General features: G+C 34.0%; 1 protein-coding gene across 1 annotated transcript; it reads left to right on the forward strand.

Annotated features, from left to right (window-relative positions):
• The first annotated feature begins 3,788 nt into the window (after positions 1 to 3,788).
• LOC128545949 (uncharacterized) lies at positions 3,789 to 14,133 on the forward strand. The gene is made up of 7 exons (XM_053540085.1): positions 3,789 to 3,916; positions 5,698 to 5,748; positions 6,627 to 6,686; positions 9,681 to 9,873; positions 12,154 to 12,384; positions 13,423 to 13,526; positions 13,712 to 14,133. Exons 1-7 carry the CDS (start codon positions 3,883 to 3,885, stop codon positions 13,774 to 13,776), a joined length of 738 nt encoding a protein of 245 aa, XP_053396060.1. The 5' UTR covers positions 3,789 to 3,882; the 3' UTR covers positions 13,777 to 14,133.
• Positions 14,134 to 15,571: the final 1,438 nt, after the last annotated feature.

A 15,571-nucleotide genomic window follows, 5' to 3' on the forward strand; every position in this document is an offset into this window, starting at 1 on the left:
TTTTCTCCTACACTTTTATAGCAGGAACTGGCTGTTATAAATTGTATTTCTCACAACCTAAAACGTTTGTTTGTTTTGGGTTTAACGCCGTTTTTCAACAGTATTTCAGTTATGTTAACGGCGGGCAGTTAACCTAACCAGTGTTCCTGGATTCTGTACCAGTACAAACCTGTTCTCCGCAAGTAATTGCCAACTTCCCCACATGGATTAGAGGTGGAGGAAGAATGATTTCAGACACAATGTCTTTTATCAAATAGTCACGGAGAACATACGACCCGCCCGAGGATCGATCTCACGACCCCGCGATCCGTAGACCGACGCTCTCCCTATTGAACTAAGCGGGCGGGTTCCAACCTGAAACGTACTTGTATATAGTGAATAAATGCATTAATACAAATCTGTGAATTGATATTAATATTAAAAAGAACAGAACTGAATTCTTGTTGAAGTGTTCTTGTTTTTTAATCGATACCGCACTTTTGATCATTACGATTGGATACTTGATAAAAGTGTTTCGCCTGGTGCGTAAAAATAGCAACCCGGGCAAACCATTTTTTGAAACTTAAGTTTTGTTATTTCTTTAATAAAGTTTCGCCGAAGAAACATTTTCAGAACAGTCTGAGTCATCAAAATATCTTTTCTAGACTAAAGTTACAGCATTTTAAGCATTGATAAAAAATTTCAGCCAATTTTAAGAAATTGTCTTCCTATAAATCCTTACTATATTAGCTGTGGGGATTGATAATTTTTTCATTATTTTTTATGTTTGTTTATCCTTTCTGTGAATTTCTTGAGCAACATTAGGTATAGATAAATATAAAATAAAAATTCACACATTTGCTGGGGAAAAACACAGAAAAAACACCCTACCATCGATTTAAACGAAACACCATTATTCGGTTATGTTAAATGGACTCGATCAGAAAATTAAAAAAAAACACTAACCCAGCTGTACTTATTGTTGTACTGACTTTATAAGGCCCGCCCTCTTAGCTCAGTAGGTAAGAGCGTTGGTCTACGGATCGCGAGTTGTGAGTTCGATACTTTAATGGCGTTAAACCCAAAAGAAAAAAAAACTTTTTAAGTTAAATAATTACATAAGAAGTAAGTAACACTTAACATTTAGTGGTAATATGTACCTGGGGATATAAAATTATATTACTTGTGTATGACAATCTAGATTTGTATGTTGCGATGTGTTGATGAAGGAACAACTCCTACAAGTCACGTCACATGGGCAAGGAAAGTACACCGAAATACGATTCCTAATAGTCCTGCTAGATAATATTATATTTCTTATGAAATGTGTATTTTATCGACTATCAATGATAAAAACGGCACATAACAATTCACAAAAGCTTTACATCTTCCAGGTGCAGAGGTATAGTGGAACAACAACTTATAAGTTTAACAAAAGTTATTGCGTTTTGTACATTATTTTCTTTAAGTAATCTCTTAAGTCAAAGCGTTATAAGATTGAGTTTGTTTACTTTTTTCTTTTCATGGGCATAAAGGGATACGAAGTGGCAATTTTAACTATTTTAAAAATAATGTTTTGTAATTTGAGGGAAAACGTGAACAGACTGGCTTTGGCCTATTTTTAGATACGTGTTTAATATGAGGAAGAAAGGAGCAAGTTGATTAGATGGTTATTTTAATTTGATATTATTTCATGTTTTATCATAGATAGAACATTTTTATGTCTTCCGCTCGGAACGACGATTCAATGGATAGGATTATATTTGTTCAGATTTACATTTTTACAGCCAGCAGGATATATTAGTAATTGCTTAATTGGCAGGTTTAATTTCATGGGTCATGAAAAAGGGCTCTCTTTTTTATAAAAACAACTACTTCACAGAGTTTATCAAAATTGTTTCTAGTGTTTACAATACGTTCGTCAGAAAGAAACAACCATATCGAGAGGCAACACAAAATAAAACAAGAGCTCCGCCAAGCGGGGCAATATACGCCCGAAGAGTTACATCAGAGGATGGGGGCAACATTTAAAGAACTTAGCTACTGAGGCCCAAAGGACAGGAACAACAAAAGGAAATAATTCCAAAACAAATATTCTAAGTCCACAAAAAATCCTTACCAGGTAAATGTATGTCAAAATACACCAAAAAAGTGGAGGAACCATCCATGTTGTACCACAGAAAAGTGGTCTCGGTTTTTCCCTACGGCCGATAATAAAAAAAGTTTCAAAATAAGCTATTTATAGTAACAAAGAAGGGAAGTAATTCAAATTTATTCTATTGTAAGTGAACAAAAAAAAGGATCTGCCAAATAAAAACAAAATCACTACAATGCAGAGCAATATACACAAAGCAAAGTCATATATGACCTTTGACCCCGAAGTGTGACCTTGACCTTGAAGTGAGTCATCCGAAACATGCGCTCTGCACGTAACCTCAGTGAGGTGAACATTTGTGCCAAATTTCTTTGACATCTTTCAAGTAGTTCAAGAGTTTCAGAGCGGACACAGCAAAGTCATAAATCGAGGGCTCAGAGCGAAACTAGTCCATCTGCTTCTATTTCTATATACACTTAGACTAGTTTCGCTCTGAGTCCTCGAAATGACTTTTGACCCCTAAGTGTGACCTTGACCTTAAAGCGATTCATCCAAAACATGCGCTCTGAACGTCGTCTTGGCGTGGTAAACATTTGTGCCAAGTTTCTTTGAAATCCTTCAAGGGGTTCAAGAGTTACATAGCTGACACGAAATTGCTAACGGATGGACGGACGACGGAGGGACAGACAGGCGGACACCGGGGGTATAACATAACACGTCCCTTCGGGCGTATAAATATGTTCCTTACATTTTACAACATGTAAACTGGTTCTGTTTAAAGAACCGTTGTGTTTGGGTTTTCCTTTGGCTAGTATCACACTGGGTAAATTTTATCTTGTTTGTTTCTCAACAGTATTTATTTATGCCATGTCTGTAAACACTTCATTTTGTTTTCTAAGTAAAAGAAGCCACACCAATTTAATACGCATTTACTTAATTATTTCTCTCTCATTTTATACATTTAATTGTATTCCAAAAATTCTTTACATTGATGACAATGTATATATTATTGTTATATTATCTAGCAGGAATATTAGGAATCATATTTCGGTGGTGGCCATTTTGAAAAGTGCTGAAATAACAAAACAATTACACATTGTGGTCGTTTTTTATTGTGTTTTTTTTTTTACGATTAAAACCAATTTGTCGAAATGAAGGCAACTAATTCCGTGTATATCTAAATTTTCTGGCGGTCATTTTGAAATGTGCTAAAAACGATATTGTTACTTATGACCTTTGGGACCGTTTCTAACAGCAATTCGCTTGCAGCAATACATTAACTTTAACCATATTGATGATCTCTATGTCCTACGTAGGAAATACTAAGTCCTACGTAAGACATACTATGTTCTAAGTAGGAGATAGTATGCCCTACGTAGGAGATACAAAGTCCTACGTAAGACAGATTAGAGTCTCTCTGCTGGCACCAGGACGCTGCCATGTAATAAAATGTCAAAACCTATTGCTCGTTATACGGTAAAAATCATAACAGAAACGTTTCAAAGTCTTAATCATCCCGCAAAAAAAATGTATACAAGATGCATACTTTGTTACTGTATAAGTAATATAGCTTAACAATTCTGTAAATCTTTTAACTTCGATGAGAGATACTTCCTCAATGCTATTATAATACATTATGGTATGAACAGAAGTAACGATGTAAATATTTACATTCTTTAAATAGTTCACGTGATTTATTACACGGTACATCCTACGTATAATTAAGAAAACAGTTGCAAAATATTATTTTAGCAAAGATTTATGTTCAAGGTGGAAGAACTTTTAAATTGATAAGGAGCTATTATAAAATGAAGATGCTGTTAATACCATTTCTCGTTACAAGTAAGATTATGTAATCTTTATTTCTGGTCTGTTAACAGATTTAAAACATGATAATAAGTGTTGGGTAGGCATGTGGCATCACATTCCCTCTGAGTTTAGAGGAAACGTAGCTTAAAGTTGCACAAGCAAAGGTCGGTGTTACTAAAACACGATACAGTGTCCGTTAGTATTCTATTTAGAGCAAAATTAATCGAGATTCCGGTTTTTTTTTCGGACGTTGATATCAATACCAGTGCTGGACCTGTATATGAGGTCAATAGATTTAATGTCAGTGAAGCTGTTACAAAAAAAAAACGAACAGATTCAACTCAATATCTGGAGTCTGGATTGATATATTGAAATAATACTTGACCTAAAGGTTTCATATTTTGATTGCATATGAGGCGAGTGGCGTCGAGGTCACTATAACTCAATATAGTAAAAGGCCAACAGGGTCAGTCCACCCAATAACTCAAGAAAATGTGAATCATCTGAAACATTATGCTTTAAGAAGATTATATAAGTACCAAATGCGGTCAGTTTCGTCGAGTATATTTTCTTTTGATTGAGCTAAGCATTTCAAAATCGTAATAATAATCTTAAATAGAATATATTTAGTGATCATCAGAAGTGTATGTCAATAGTTATTTCGCAAACAATGTTTTTCACCAAAGTGATAAACTATGTTAGTGCGTGGTAAGCAGAACGTATCGAACTGTCTGACTGCAAAACTATATACTAGGTAGTTCACCGGAAGTATTGGCGTAATGTCATTTATCCGGATAACAGAGGAAAAAGCCGGAATCGAAAATCAGGATACGGATTATTAGCAATTTCTGTATGAATTTATAAACATGACAATGTCACTATCATTCTACAGATTAAATAGAACAATAAAAATGTTGAAACGTGAATGTCTTAATCAGCTTGCAATTTGCTTTCACCATGAGCAACTATCTCAAAACTAAACGCACGAATATTTACATTTAATTTGACCATATGATGGATAATCTACTTCAAATGTATGAGAGCTTTCATTACAATCTACATCGTATTTTTTTCTGTTGGAAAAAATATCATCAACATTGTGATATTCCAAGATTGAGGTCCTAATTTTACAAAAACAGTCTAGCAAAATATTTAGCCGCACGACCCTATCTTTTATTTTGCTGAAATTTCTTAGAATGTCCTGAAGTTTTTAAAAATCGAGGTTAAATTCTACATTGTAGAATTTTATTCCGAACCTGCAGATTTACCTTGGTTTTCCACTTTTTCTATATGAATGTTTAAGGACACTGAACTAGTTATGGTATATCTAAATATCAACCTATATACATGACTAGCCGTGTTATTGACTATATTTAATACTGAATGATTTAATATATTAAGTAGCTGAAGAGTAGAGACAAAATACGTGACTCTCTTTGGTTAATAAACCGAGTATTTATTTAATGCACATTACAATACATGCATTAGAATACGAATAGTACATTCTTGCAAAGTAACTGTGACTTTTTTGTGCAAAGTGTGCGGAAACTTCAATATTCGTGACTTGAAATTTCGTTTGTTAAAGAGTGTTAAAGATTTACACTTTGAAACCTTTTTTCGAGTTATTTCCCTTCAAGTTGCACTTAAGTAAATAAAAATAAATTACGCGACACAATAAAAAAAAAACACACGAAATTTCAACATTTATATATAAATACAATCATATACTCAATTATAAAATAAATTAGATCACAGTTTTGCCTTGTTAAATACTTTCTCATCTAAACTAATTTTTTATTCATTTATCATTCCAGCATTGACGTTAAACGCTGGAGCTGTTGACAGATGTGAGGACAGATGTACATGTAAGTAAATGTATTGACTGTGTGAGTTTGCTGCCTCTTTTTTTTTTGTTGGGTTTAATTTTGCAACGACACAATTATAGGTCATATGGCGACTTTCCAGCTTTGATGGTAGAGGAAGACCCCAGGTGCCCCTCCGTGCATTATTTCATCACGAGTGGGCACCTGGGTAGAACCACCGGCCTTCCGTAAGCCAGCTGGATGGCTTCCTCACATGAAGAATTCAACGCCCCGAGTAAGGCTCGAACCCACATCGATGAGGGGTTGCTGCCTCTTTTGCAACACAGTTCGTAACCATTTCATTCAACATTTAGGATATTGTATCAGTCATATGAATTGCATCCACTTCAGATCGTGAATGAATTTGTAAGAAAACGACATTGACCAACCCTGCCATTAATGCTGGTATATATGTTCAGTCATAAGGCAAAGCATTGACGATGGTACAAATGATGAGTAAAGTAATGCTATGTTATGATATAATCAGTGCATCAAAATTGCACGATATAGACATTTTCTTCTTTAACATGATGCATCTTTCTTCTTCATTTCTGATATTGAGCATTGTATATTTAAGAATTTAGAACTAAACACTATCTTAAATTAACGGAACTCTACGTTTAACATCAAAACTCAGTCAAAACATATATGAGCTGTGGTGAACAAGTATTTGACCGATTGAGACTGATATATACTCGACTGGAGTTCGTTTCTAGTTACTGATTAAACAAAAGCAGAATGTATCGTAAAATCGTTCTTATGTTGCTCATTTCTAACAAAAGTATTTTTATTAACATATATACTCGTCTGTCTATATAATATGTATATGTAGACAAATGTTTATGTTAATCACGAGTTGCGGTACTATTTTTATTTTTAAGCTACTCAAATATGTACAGATGATGGAATATGTGTAAATAGAACAGACTTAGTAAAATGTGGTAAGCAGATCTAATGATAAATTAGCATGCTTTCAAAATTTAACACAGAGAGGATATTTGTTTGTTCCATTGTTTGTCTGAAAAAGTAAAAAAGTGGCATAGCAACGATTGAAAATGTAAGATATGTATTTATCAGTGAAAAATAATTCGTTCTTCTTACATGTAAAGCAACAAGAGCTGTCTGTTGAAAGCGCGCTCGACTATTCGAAGAATTAATGTAATATGGGATTAAAATATTAAGTAATCTGTATGTCAAAAAGGGCCATAACTACACCAACATCCTTGTCCTAGTTATGTAGTCTTGCCTATATATGGAGAATATGATGATAAACAAGTGGTCAATGTTTCAAAGTCATATGTCGAACAGTTTAGACAAAATTTGGACTAGAAACGTAACTGATTTCCAAGTCCAAAAAGGACCAACATTCAGCCAAATATATTTGTCATAGTTGCACACCCTTGATGATTAACAAGAGGTGACTATTTCAAAGCCAGATATCAAATAGTTTTGACAAAACGTGGACTTGTGCGTAAACTGAATCCATTTCCAAGCCATAAAGGGCCATAATTCAACCAAAATACTTGACAGAGTTATGTTTACACAAAATATGAACTTGTACTTAAATCCTTTCCAAGACTTTTAAGTTAAAAGGGGTTATAGTTCAGACAAAATCCTTGATAGAGTTATGTTCTCTTGGCTAAAACTTGACATGGTGATGGTACACAACAGTTGTAAGTTTCAAAGCTATACGTCAAAAGGTTTTGTCCAAAGGTATGATTATGTTAGACCTTCAGAAAGCTTTCGATACAGTAAATCATGATATGCTGTTTAGAAAATTAGAACTGATGGGGGTTAGGTCAATTCCATGGTTTAAGTCCTATCTATCAGGTAGAAGTCAGGTCGTTAGTCTAGGAAAAACAATGTCAAATGCTAATCCGGTAACCTGTGGTGTGCCTCAAGGCAGCATATTAGGGCCCCTCCTGTTCCTGTGCTATGTTAATGACATGATTACTAGCATAGATAAAGACTGCAGACTTATTTTATATGCTGATGACAGCACAATTTTGTTTAGTCATAAAAATCCAGATTTTATTTCTGTCAAACTTGGTCAAGTACTGGAAAGTTGCTCAGACTGGCTAATAGACAATAAGTTATCCCTTCACCTAGGTAAAACAGAATACAGTCTCTTTGGCCCAAAGCGCAAGCTAAGTAAGCTTGGATCAGCGTCTGTAAATTGCAATGGTCATAGTATAAATAGTTTTAGTCAGGTAAAATACCTCGGTTTATCAATAGACAATTTTTTATCAGGTGACTCAGTTGTAAACAATATTATAACCAAAGTCAACGGAAAACTTAAGTTCTTATATAGACAGAATAGATGTCTGGATTTTAACACAAGGAAACTTTTATGTTCTGCACTTTTACAATGTCATTTTGATTATTCTTGTTCGTCCTGGTATGAAGGTTTGAATAAACGTTTAAAACACAAATTACAGGTAATGCAAAACAAAATTATTAGATTCATAAAGGGTTACTCTCCTAGGGATTCTGTTACTTTGCAAGATTATGTGCATCTAAATATGTTAAATGTAGAAAATAGAGTGAAGCAACTACGACTCAATCATATGCATAGCGTGTTTTATGGCACTTGTCCATCATACTTGAGTGATAATTTTGTTAAAAGTTCCAGATCCACTCAGAAGAATTTTATGTTACCTAGTATTAATAATAACACTAGTAAACAGACATTTTGTTATACTGGATGTAAGGAATGGAATTTTCTTCCTGAAAACATAAAAAAATGTTAAAAATATTAAAACTTTCAAATGGTTAGTTAAGAAATTTCTTTTGGATAAGCAAACTTCAGAAAGTAAAAGTCATTGTGATAATTTTTATGTAATATGTTATGCATACTTTTAGTAATCCCGTGTTGTACCAAAATCTAGGTATTTCTCATATTTTTTTTCCTATCTTACACTGTATCTTTTATTAGATTAGCATGGACCCCATTGGAAATAAGCTTTAGCTTAATGGGTTATCCATAGATCTTAAGCTTTCTTAAAGTATAACACCTTGGCTTAGAATTTTCTGTTTTATTAAAAGTATGCATCTTATCCTAGTCTTAAATATAGATTTGTTTTTACAACTATGTAAAGAAATTGTTTTTTATATGCTGTGATATGTATATTTATTACCATGTGTTGTGTTTTATGCTACTGATCTTAAATGTCAATAAATAAATAAATAAATAAATATGGACTTGTAAAAAAACTGAACCAATTTCCAAGTCCAAAAACAGCCATGATTATTGACCTTCGAAATACTCGACAGAGTTATGTACTCTTGCATATATATATATAGAGAGAGAGAGAGAGAGAGAGAGAGAGAGAGAGACTGTTACAATAAACAAATCATAAAAGTTTCAAAGCCATAGGCCAAACAGTTTACTAGTACACCAAATATGAACTGGTACCAAAACTTTAACCAATATTTGTAAGTTAAAAGGGGTCATAGTTTGGACATAATCCTTGATGTATTTTTGCCGAAAAGCATATTCTAAGTAACAAAAACATTTTTCTCTCAACGCCAGCATCTCTGTTCACTCGGTGAAATATAGTTTCATTAATGACTCAATATAACTTTATAAGTTTGAAATAGTGTCTAAAATCATAAATCTACATTCTGTTGCGATACCGAACACTGTTTTTCGAGCTTGAATATAACGCTCTTCCTCCTTAGATTTAGAAACGAAATAATGAACTGTTGTGCTGAAAAAAAAGGGTCAACACTCAAGCAGAACGAAAAGTTCATCTAAAAATGCAACAATTTGCGATGTGTTTATTTGCGTGTAGGTTTAGGTTTTTGAGAAAGATTGATATACACCAAAAATAAACATATCTGATTCAAGGACATTCAAGGACTAAACAAAATATATGCTAAAACGGACTACTTCAGATGTTCTACAGATGTAATACTTCCTTTCTTAATGACAGGTGCATGGCCTTTGTCGTACTACTGCCACAAGGGGCACGAGTGTTGCGGTTTTAATGGTTGTATGCCAGCGGGTGCTGTATGCTGTGGCAGCATTTTCTATTGTCCGAGCGGCCATACTTGCTGCGAGACGAAGTATTGTTGCGCAGCAGGAACTTTCTGTGATGGAAATGGGAATTGTGTTTTAGATAAGTAGTAAGTGTTTCTTCAGTGTATATTATTATTTTGAAACTTATTATATTAACTGGGAACCAAACGCCGATTTTTTATGGAATTGCACTGTGTCCCATTGAAGGTACCATGTGCACCGCCGTATGAATACACCTGAGGGTGTCTCTAAAATTCATTTCGCTATTTGTAGCATATGTAAATGCTGAGTTCTGCTCAACCAAGGACAAGAAAGCGTGTACGAGAGCTTGCATTTACATTATCGTCTATGAAATAGCTCTATCAAATCGAGCCTGCGACATCTTCAGTAATAATTATGTCGTGTTGGGCTATCTGTGGAGTTTCCTCTTTTTCTGTTCTATATATCAGTGTTCCGCTTAAGAGCTTATGAACAGACTCAACTCAATAAAATAGTCTGCTCATTTTATGCTTCCAAATGATCATTTAGATTTAATTTAAGGCATAGATCCACTGCCACTCCGCAGATCCAATATACAAGTCTTCTTTTACCTACAGCTTATCAGTGATTATTGCAATAGCTGTTAAAGGGAAATTAGCACAACAGACCTGCAGGTTATATAATAGGGGGTGTTTTTGTTTATGATAAGGAAAAACGTGTTGGGCATGGTCATGAAATAAAATTAAATTAATACGATGAAAAGTGAATGATGAAAAATAATAACGAAGAAATAAGTTAAGATACTTAAGATAAACTAGTATTTTGAACATTTTATTTTTCTGCATAATATTGGAATAGTCGTTGGTAAACAATCAAAATGTAACATTAAGAAACCAGATGGAATGGAGCGTAGCCCGCGACGCTGTCTCTTAATGCTGAAAATTTCAAAAGTCACTAAACCTGGTAAAAAATAAGAATTTACAGACTTAAAAAATACTTGTCGAATTTGTAGTTTACTCCTTAAGTTGACTTTGACTAGCTAAATATAAATAAACTTAACAAATAATAAATGCCTTCGAGTGATTTAACGTCTAATCTAAATCTGACAATAATTCACAAAGTGCCTTTATTGTTTTCATTCTGACATGCTCATTGACATATTTTGATAAATATTATGCTGGACTTGATTTACCAAAAGAGTAATGTATCGGACGTCATGTGGATATTTGACGTCATAATTGACGTCATTATGATCTCTTACCGGTCCTTGTGCCACTGTTTATCGCAGAATATACAGAGCTTGATTTCCTTCTATGTTTAACTGGAAATCAAATCGAGCCAATATGTTAGAATATAGTTTAACTTTCGTTAGCAAAGCAAAATGATAAAAACTTGAAAAACTAAAACATTAACGAAAGAGTTTTGCAAAATTTGCAGTTTCCAAATATTTTCAAATTAGTTTCATAGGTAAGGAAAACATAAAAAGAACCAAGTTATTCAACTTCACAGTTGTTTATTTGAAGAAAAGATATTCCTGTTTTTAAAAACCTTGTCTAAAATAGCGTAAACGTAGGTGACGTCACTTAGTACTGGCACTATAATGACGTCATACACTATAAAATAATGCCAGGAAATACCCATATCTTTTGTCACCACGATCTATTTTAACGTGATTGGCAAGAAAAATGATTAAACATGTCTGCCCGTGTAAGACAGAAAAAATTATCTCACATGTCTGCCTGTGTAAGACAGCTTTTTATCAACCCCCGGAACAGCTTCGATAAAAAATCTCGCTAACGCTCGGATTTTTATTCTACACTGTCCCTCGGGTAGTGAAAACATCGTCTTACACAGGCAGGCACGTAAGATTCATATATTCAAGTACCGTAATACACTGGAAATCCACGTCTATTGTGAAAGAAAACGTAACTTGTTTATTTCATACATGCGCAAATTCACTGGAATTTAGAAAAAAAGCAATTGCTACAAAAATGTACCTCTAGCCGAACATAACGACGCCAAAACGCATGGGCATGTGCAGTTATGAGTATGTTACATGATGCAGGTGTTTTGCTACAATTTATAGTGAAGTATTATGATAAAAGCAATTGAGTCGAAAGGATTCTCCGAATAGATATTTTATAAAATAGAGAAAAGTGGAAACTTCACAGGTCGCCCAACACAACAAAAACGAAAATGTTGCAGGCTCGGTTTGATTGAGCCTGTTAGACTTGTAAATATAGAATTCGCGCCAATGCTCGTATGATACCAAATAGTTCAGGTTATGAAAAAGACAATCCGGACTAAAATACCAATTTCTTTATTCCCTCGCAAATACAAATGATGCAAATATAGATGATCACCAGTTTAGTAACCTAGGTATCGCTGTATAATTTACTTTCAAACAGTTCAACTCGGAAGCCGCCGACAAGAAGATGGAATGAAACGAGAACACCTTCTAAAACAGCAAGAACATTATATCCAACAACAAGAACTAGATGGAATGAAACGAGAACACCTTCTAAAACAACAAGAACATTATATCCAACAACAAGAACAAAAACACCTTTTCCAAATAAGACGACAAGATGGTTTCATGATTACACAACCACAAGCTCATTCCGAATATCACATACAAGGTAAATTGACTTTTGATACATGTTTACTTATTTCAGGTCTCAGAATATTCATAATTAGTAATCAAAACTATTGAGATCATATTTATGAATAACTTACTTGTATGGAGAACTGTCTTAACTTATATTAAAGGACAAGGAAAGTCTGAAAATAAATAATTTCATAACGCTGAAAGACTTTTTAAAATCGACCACTATCGAAAAAAAGATACGGCAGTTTGAAATTTAAGAAAATTGTAGATCATGGAGGCAGCCATTTTGTGTGTTTATTACGTCATTCACACACTGCTTAATTATTTATTTAGCAAATAACCTTTTAAATAGATTCATTTAATAGGATTCTCGAGTGTAAGATGTAAAACATGGTTATTTTTTTTTCATTTTAGCTGGAAAAATAGAGAAATTATTTTACAGAAATAAGTAAATACAGTTCAATATGTATGTGTCTAGAAATTTACTAAATTTATTATTGAATTAATCCGCCAATTTTGTTGTTGTTGTTGTTGTGTGTGTGTGTGTGTGTGTGTGTGTGTGTGCGTGCGTGCGTGCGTGCGTGCGTGTGTGTGTGCGTGCGTGTGTGTGTGTGTGTGCGTGATTTTTTGTGTTTTGTTTATCATGGGAACAAAATGGCCGCGATTTTGATCAAATATTTAAATGCTCATAACTTCCTCTTTCTTAAGTCGATTTCGAAAATTCTTCCACTTCTTTAAATGATTAAAGAAATCCCAGCAAATAATTAACATCCAAACAAAATTGCCTTTCCCTTTAAATAAAAGTGTTGCGACAGTTTTCCGTTTAGCTCTCGATTTTTAGCCAAACGAACAAAAACTACGAAATCTTTGAGATAAAATCGCTAGGAGTTCTTGAAACTTTATTGCCGCCTAAAAATATTGAATACAGCCTACTTTCATATTTACAGATTGCACTCTAATGAACAGAATAATCATGTTAATAAGGATTTAGTTTTACAGTGATTGATTTAACAAGTGTAAAGAATAGTGTAAATTCTCACATTTGTACTCGTATATTTGATAATAACAGTACGTCACGATGGCTGTATGGTGTAGTAATCGGCGGTGTTGTTGTTACTGTGGCAATCATCATCGCTGTTGTCATATGGAATAGCAGAAACTCTGCATCAAATGGTTTGTAAAAAAATTACCTATGCATATTTTATTTTATTTACTTCTTGTTATTTTGCGGTCTTGTTAACGTACTTCCATGAATGTAATTATACCGTTTTTATTACATGTTTACTTTGTTTGATTTATTTTCAATTTCAAAATACATTTTTTTTATTTAACTAATGTGCTTTGTGTTGATTTTGCAGCGCCATGTCGTTCAGATACTGGTGGAACGGTGTCAGATCTATGGACATTCACCTTGAAATACTAGTAACATGCCTAGACAACCACCAAAATAAAACGTAACTTTCGTGGTACCCGGAAAAGATAAAACTAAAGCGGGTCATTTTTATTTACGTAGAAAGGTGTATGACAGTCAGATATGTCATAACAGTAGTGGCAAAATATCTCCATAATAAGATTTGCCAGTGTTTCATAATACAAGAAATCCAGTCAGTTACATGCTAAATGAAAAGGATATATGTTCTTATGATAAAATGTATTGTTCAGTAATGATAAGTCTGCCATTTATATATTGCCTCGCTATAATAGTGTCTTTCGCAGGTATTACGACAATTCAGTATGAATACATACTACATATCCTGTATAAAGCGATTATTCCAGACAATTACTTTTAAAATACATTTATTGCATCAATTATAATAGAACACAAGAAAATTGGTGGCTGTGGAAGTACAGATAAAACGACTTCTAAAAGCACTTGGGAGTAATAACCTTGACTACCGTTATTATAAATTATGTAAATAGTTTGCTAAATATTGCTATGATAATTTAAACTGGTTTAAAAGCTTTATAGTTAAATGGCACTTCTCCGAGAAGGCAGTTTTTCTACAGTGCCTGGTAAAGTTGTAAAAAGAAAACGTAAAATGAGATTATAACCAAAGTGTTCTGAGAATTGCGGTATGTTTATTTTTCAACCAATGTACAAATCGATGTAAAGATTTCCTCTTTGGCGGTGTCTAAGTGGAATAGGTGGAAGACTCTGTAAATCGCAGTTGGGACTGAGCTTTTTAGATATCTTGTCTTCTGGCCTGTCCTTGGTAGGTGTTAAGAGTGAGATTATGTGCGCATCATAAACCGGTTTAAGTTCAATTGTGCTTTTGCATGTCCACATAATACTACTTCGGCTTATGGATTCTGAGTATTTGGAATCTAGCTTTCCCCGTTGGATATTCAGCCTTGATTTTACGAAGGAAATCAAATCTCTTTCATGACAGCCTTGCTTTTACGAAGGAAATCAAATCTCTTTAATGACGTAAAAATATACATAGGTTAACTACCCCAAGGATTGCCAATTTCAATGAACCGATCTTACTGATGGTATGTGTATATAAAGAGCTACTTCAGTTATGCACCGCATTTCAATTTACTGACACAAATATGAGGCCAGCATCTACCTTTTCCGGAGCACTGTGCTCGTTTTCGGGACACGATATACGCCAACAAACATATGCTAGTAATGACGTAGCAGAAGGGTGCGTGGAAAGGGTTAAAAGTATTTAAAAAATCCTTGGGAAGCTTAGGTCGCAACCAAGACTCAGTTTGGTCGTCTGTTTATTAGAGGTAATAAAAAGTGCAACACCAATTACGTCCCCTATCCACGGCTTATGCGCAGCACTGTTATAGCAGCACATTGTATCAGGAATATTGCACTGAATTCAAGTACGAAGCGACGTTCTGATGGGACTTTAAGATTGGCTTTACAAATTATATATGTAAGCATATATTTGGTGTTGTGCGAAAGCATAATGATCAGCAATTTCCGTGCAACTGTGTATTCAAGTTGACTATTTTCGAATTCTTCTGCTGTAAATGTAACTCAGTGATCACATGCCTTTCTCTCAAAATCGGAGAAGGCCAAAGTGGCATATGAAGGCTAAGTAATCAAACGGAAATTACCGATTGTCATTACGGGTCAATGACCTTATTACAAATGTTTTGAATACAAAAGTAGTTTCCTATCCTACTTGATAATGTGTGTGTGCGCTACATTACCGGTTTGACCAAGGGACATATTTCTTTTATATACGTTTATAAATTTTTAT

The sequence above is a fragment of the Mercenaria mercenaria genome, chromosome 1 (genome assembly GCF_021730395.1).
Source record: "Mercenaria mercenaria strain notata chromosome 1, MADL_Memer_1, whole genome shotgun sequence".
Classification (NCBI taxonomy): Eukaryota; Metazoa; Mollusca; class Bivalvia; order Venerida; family Veneridae; genus Mercenaria; species Mercenaria mercenaria.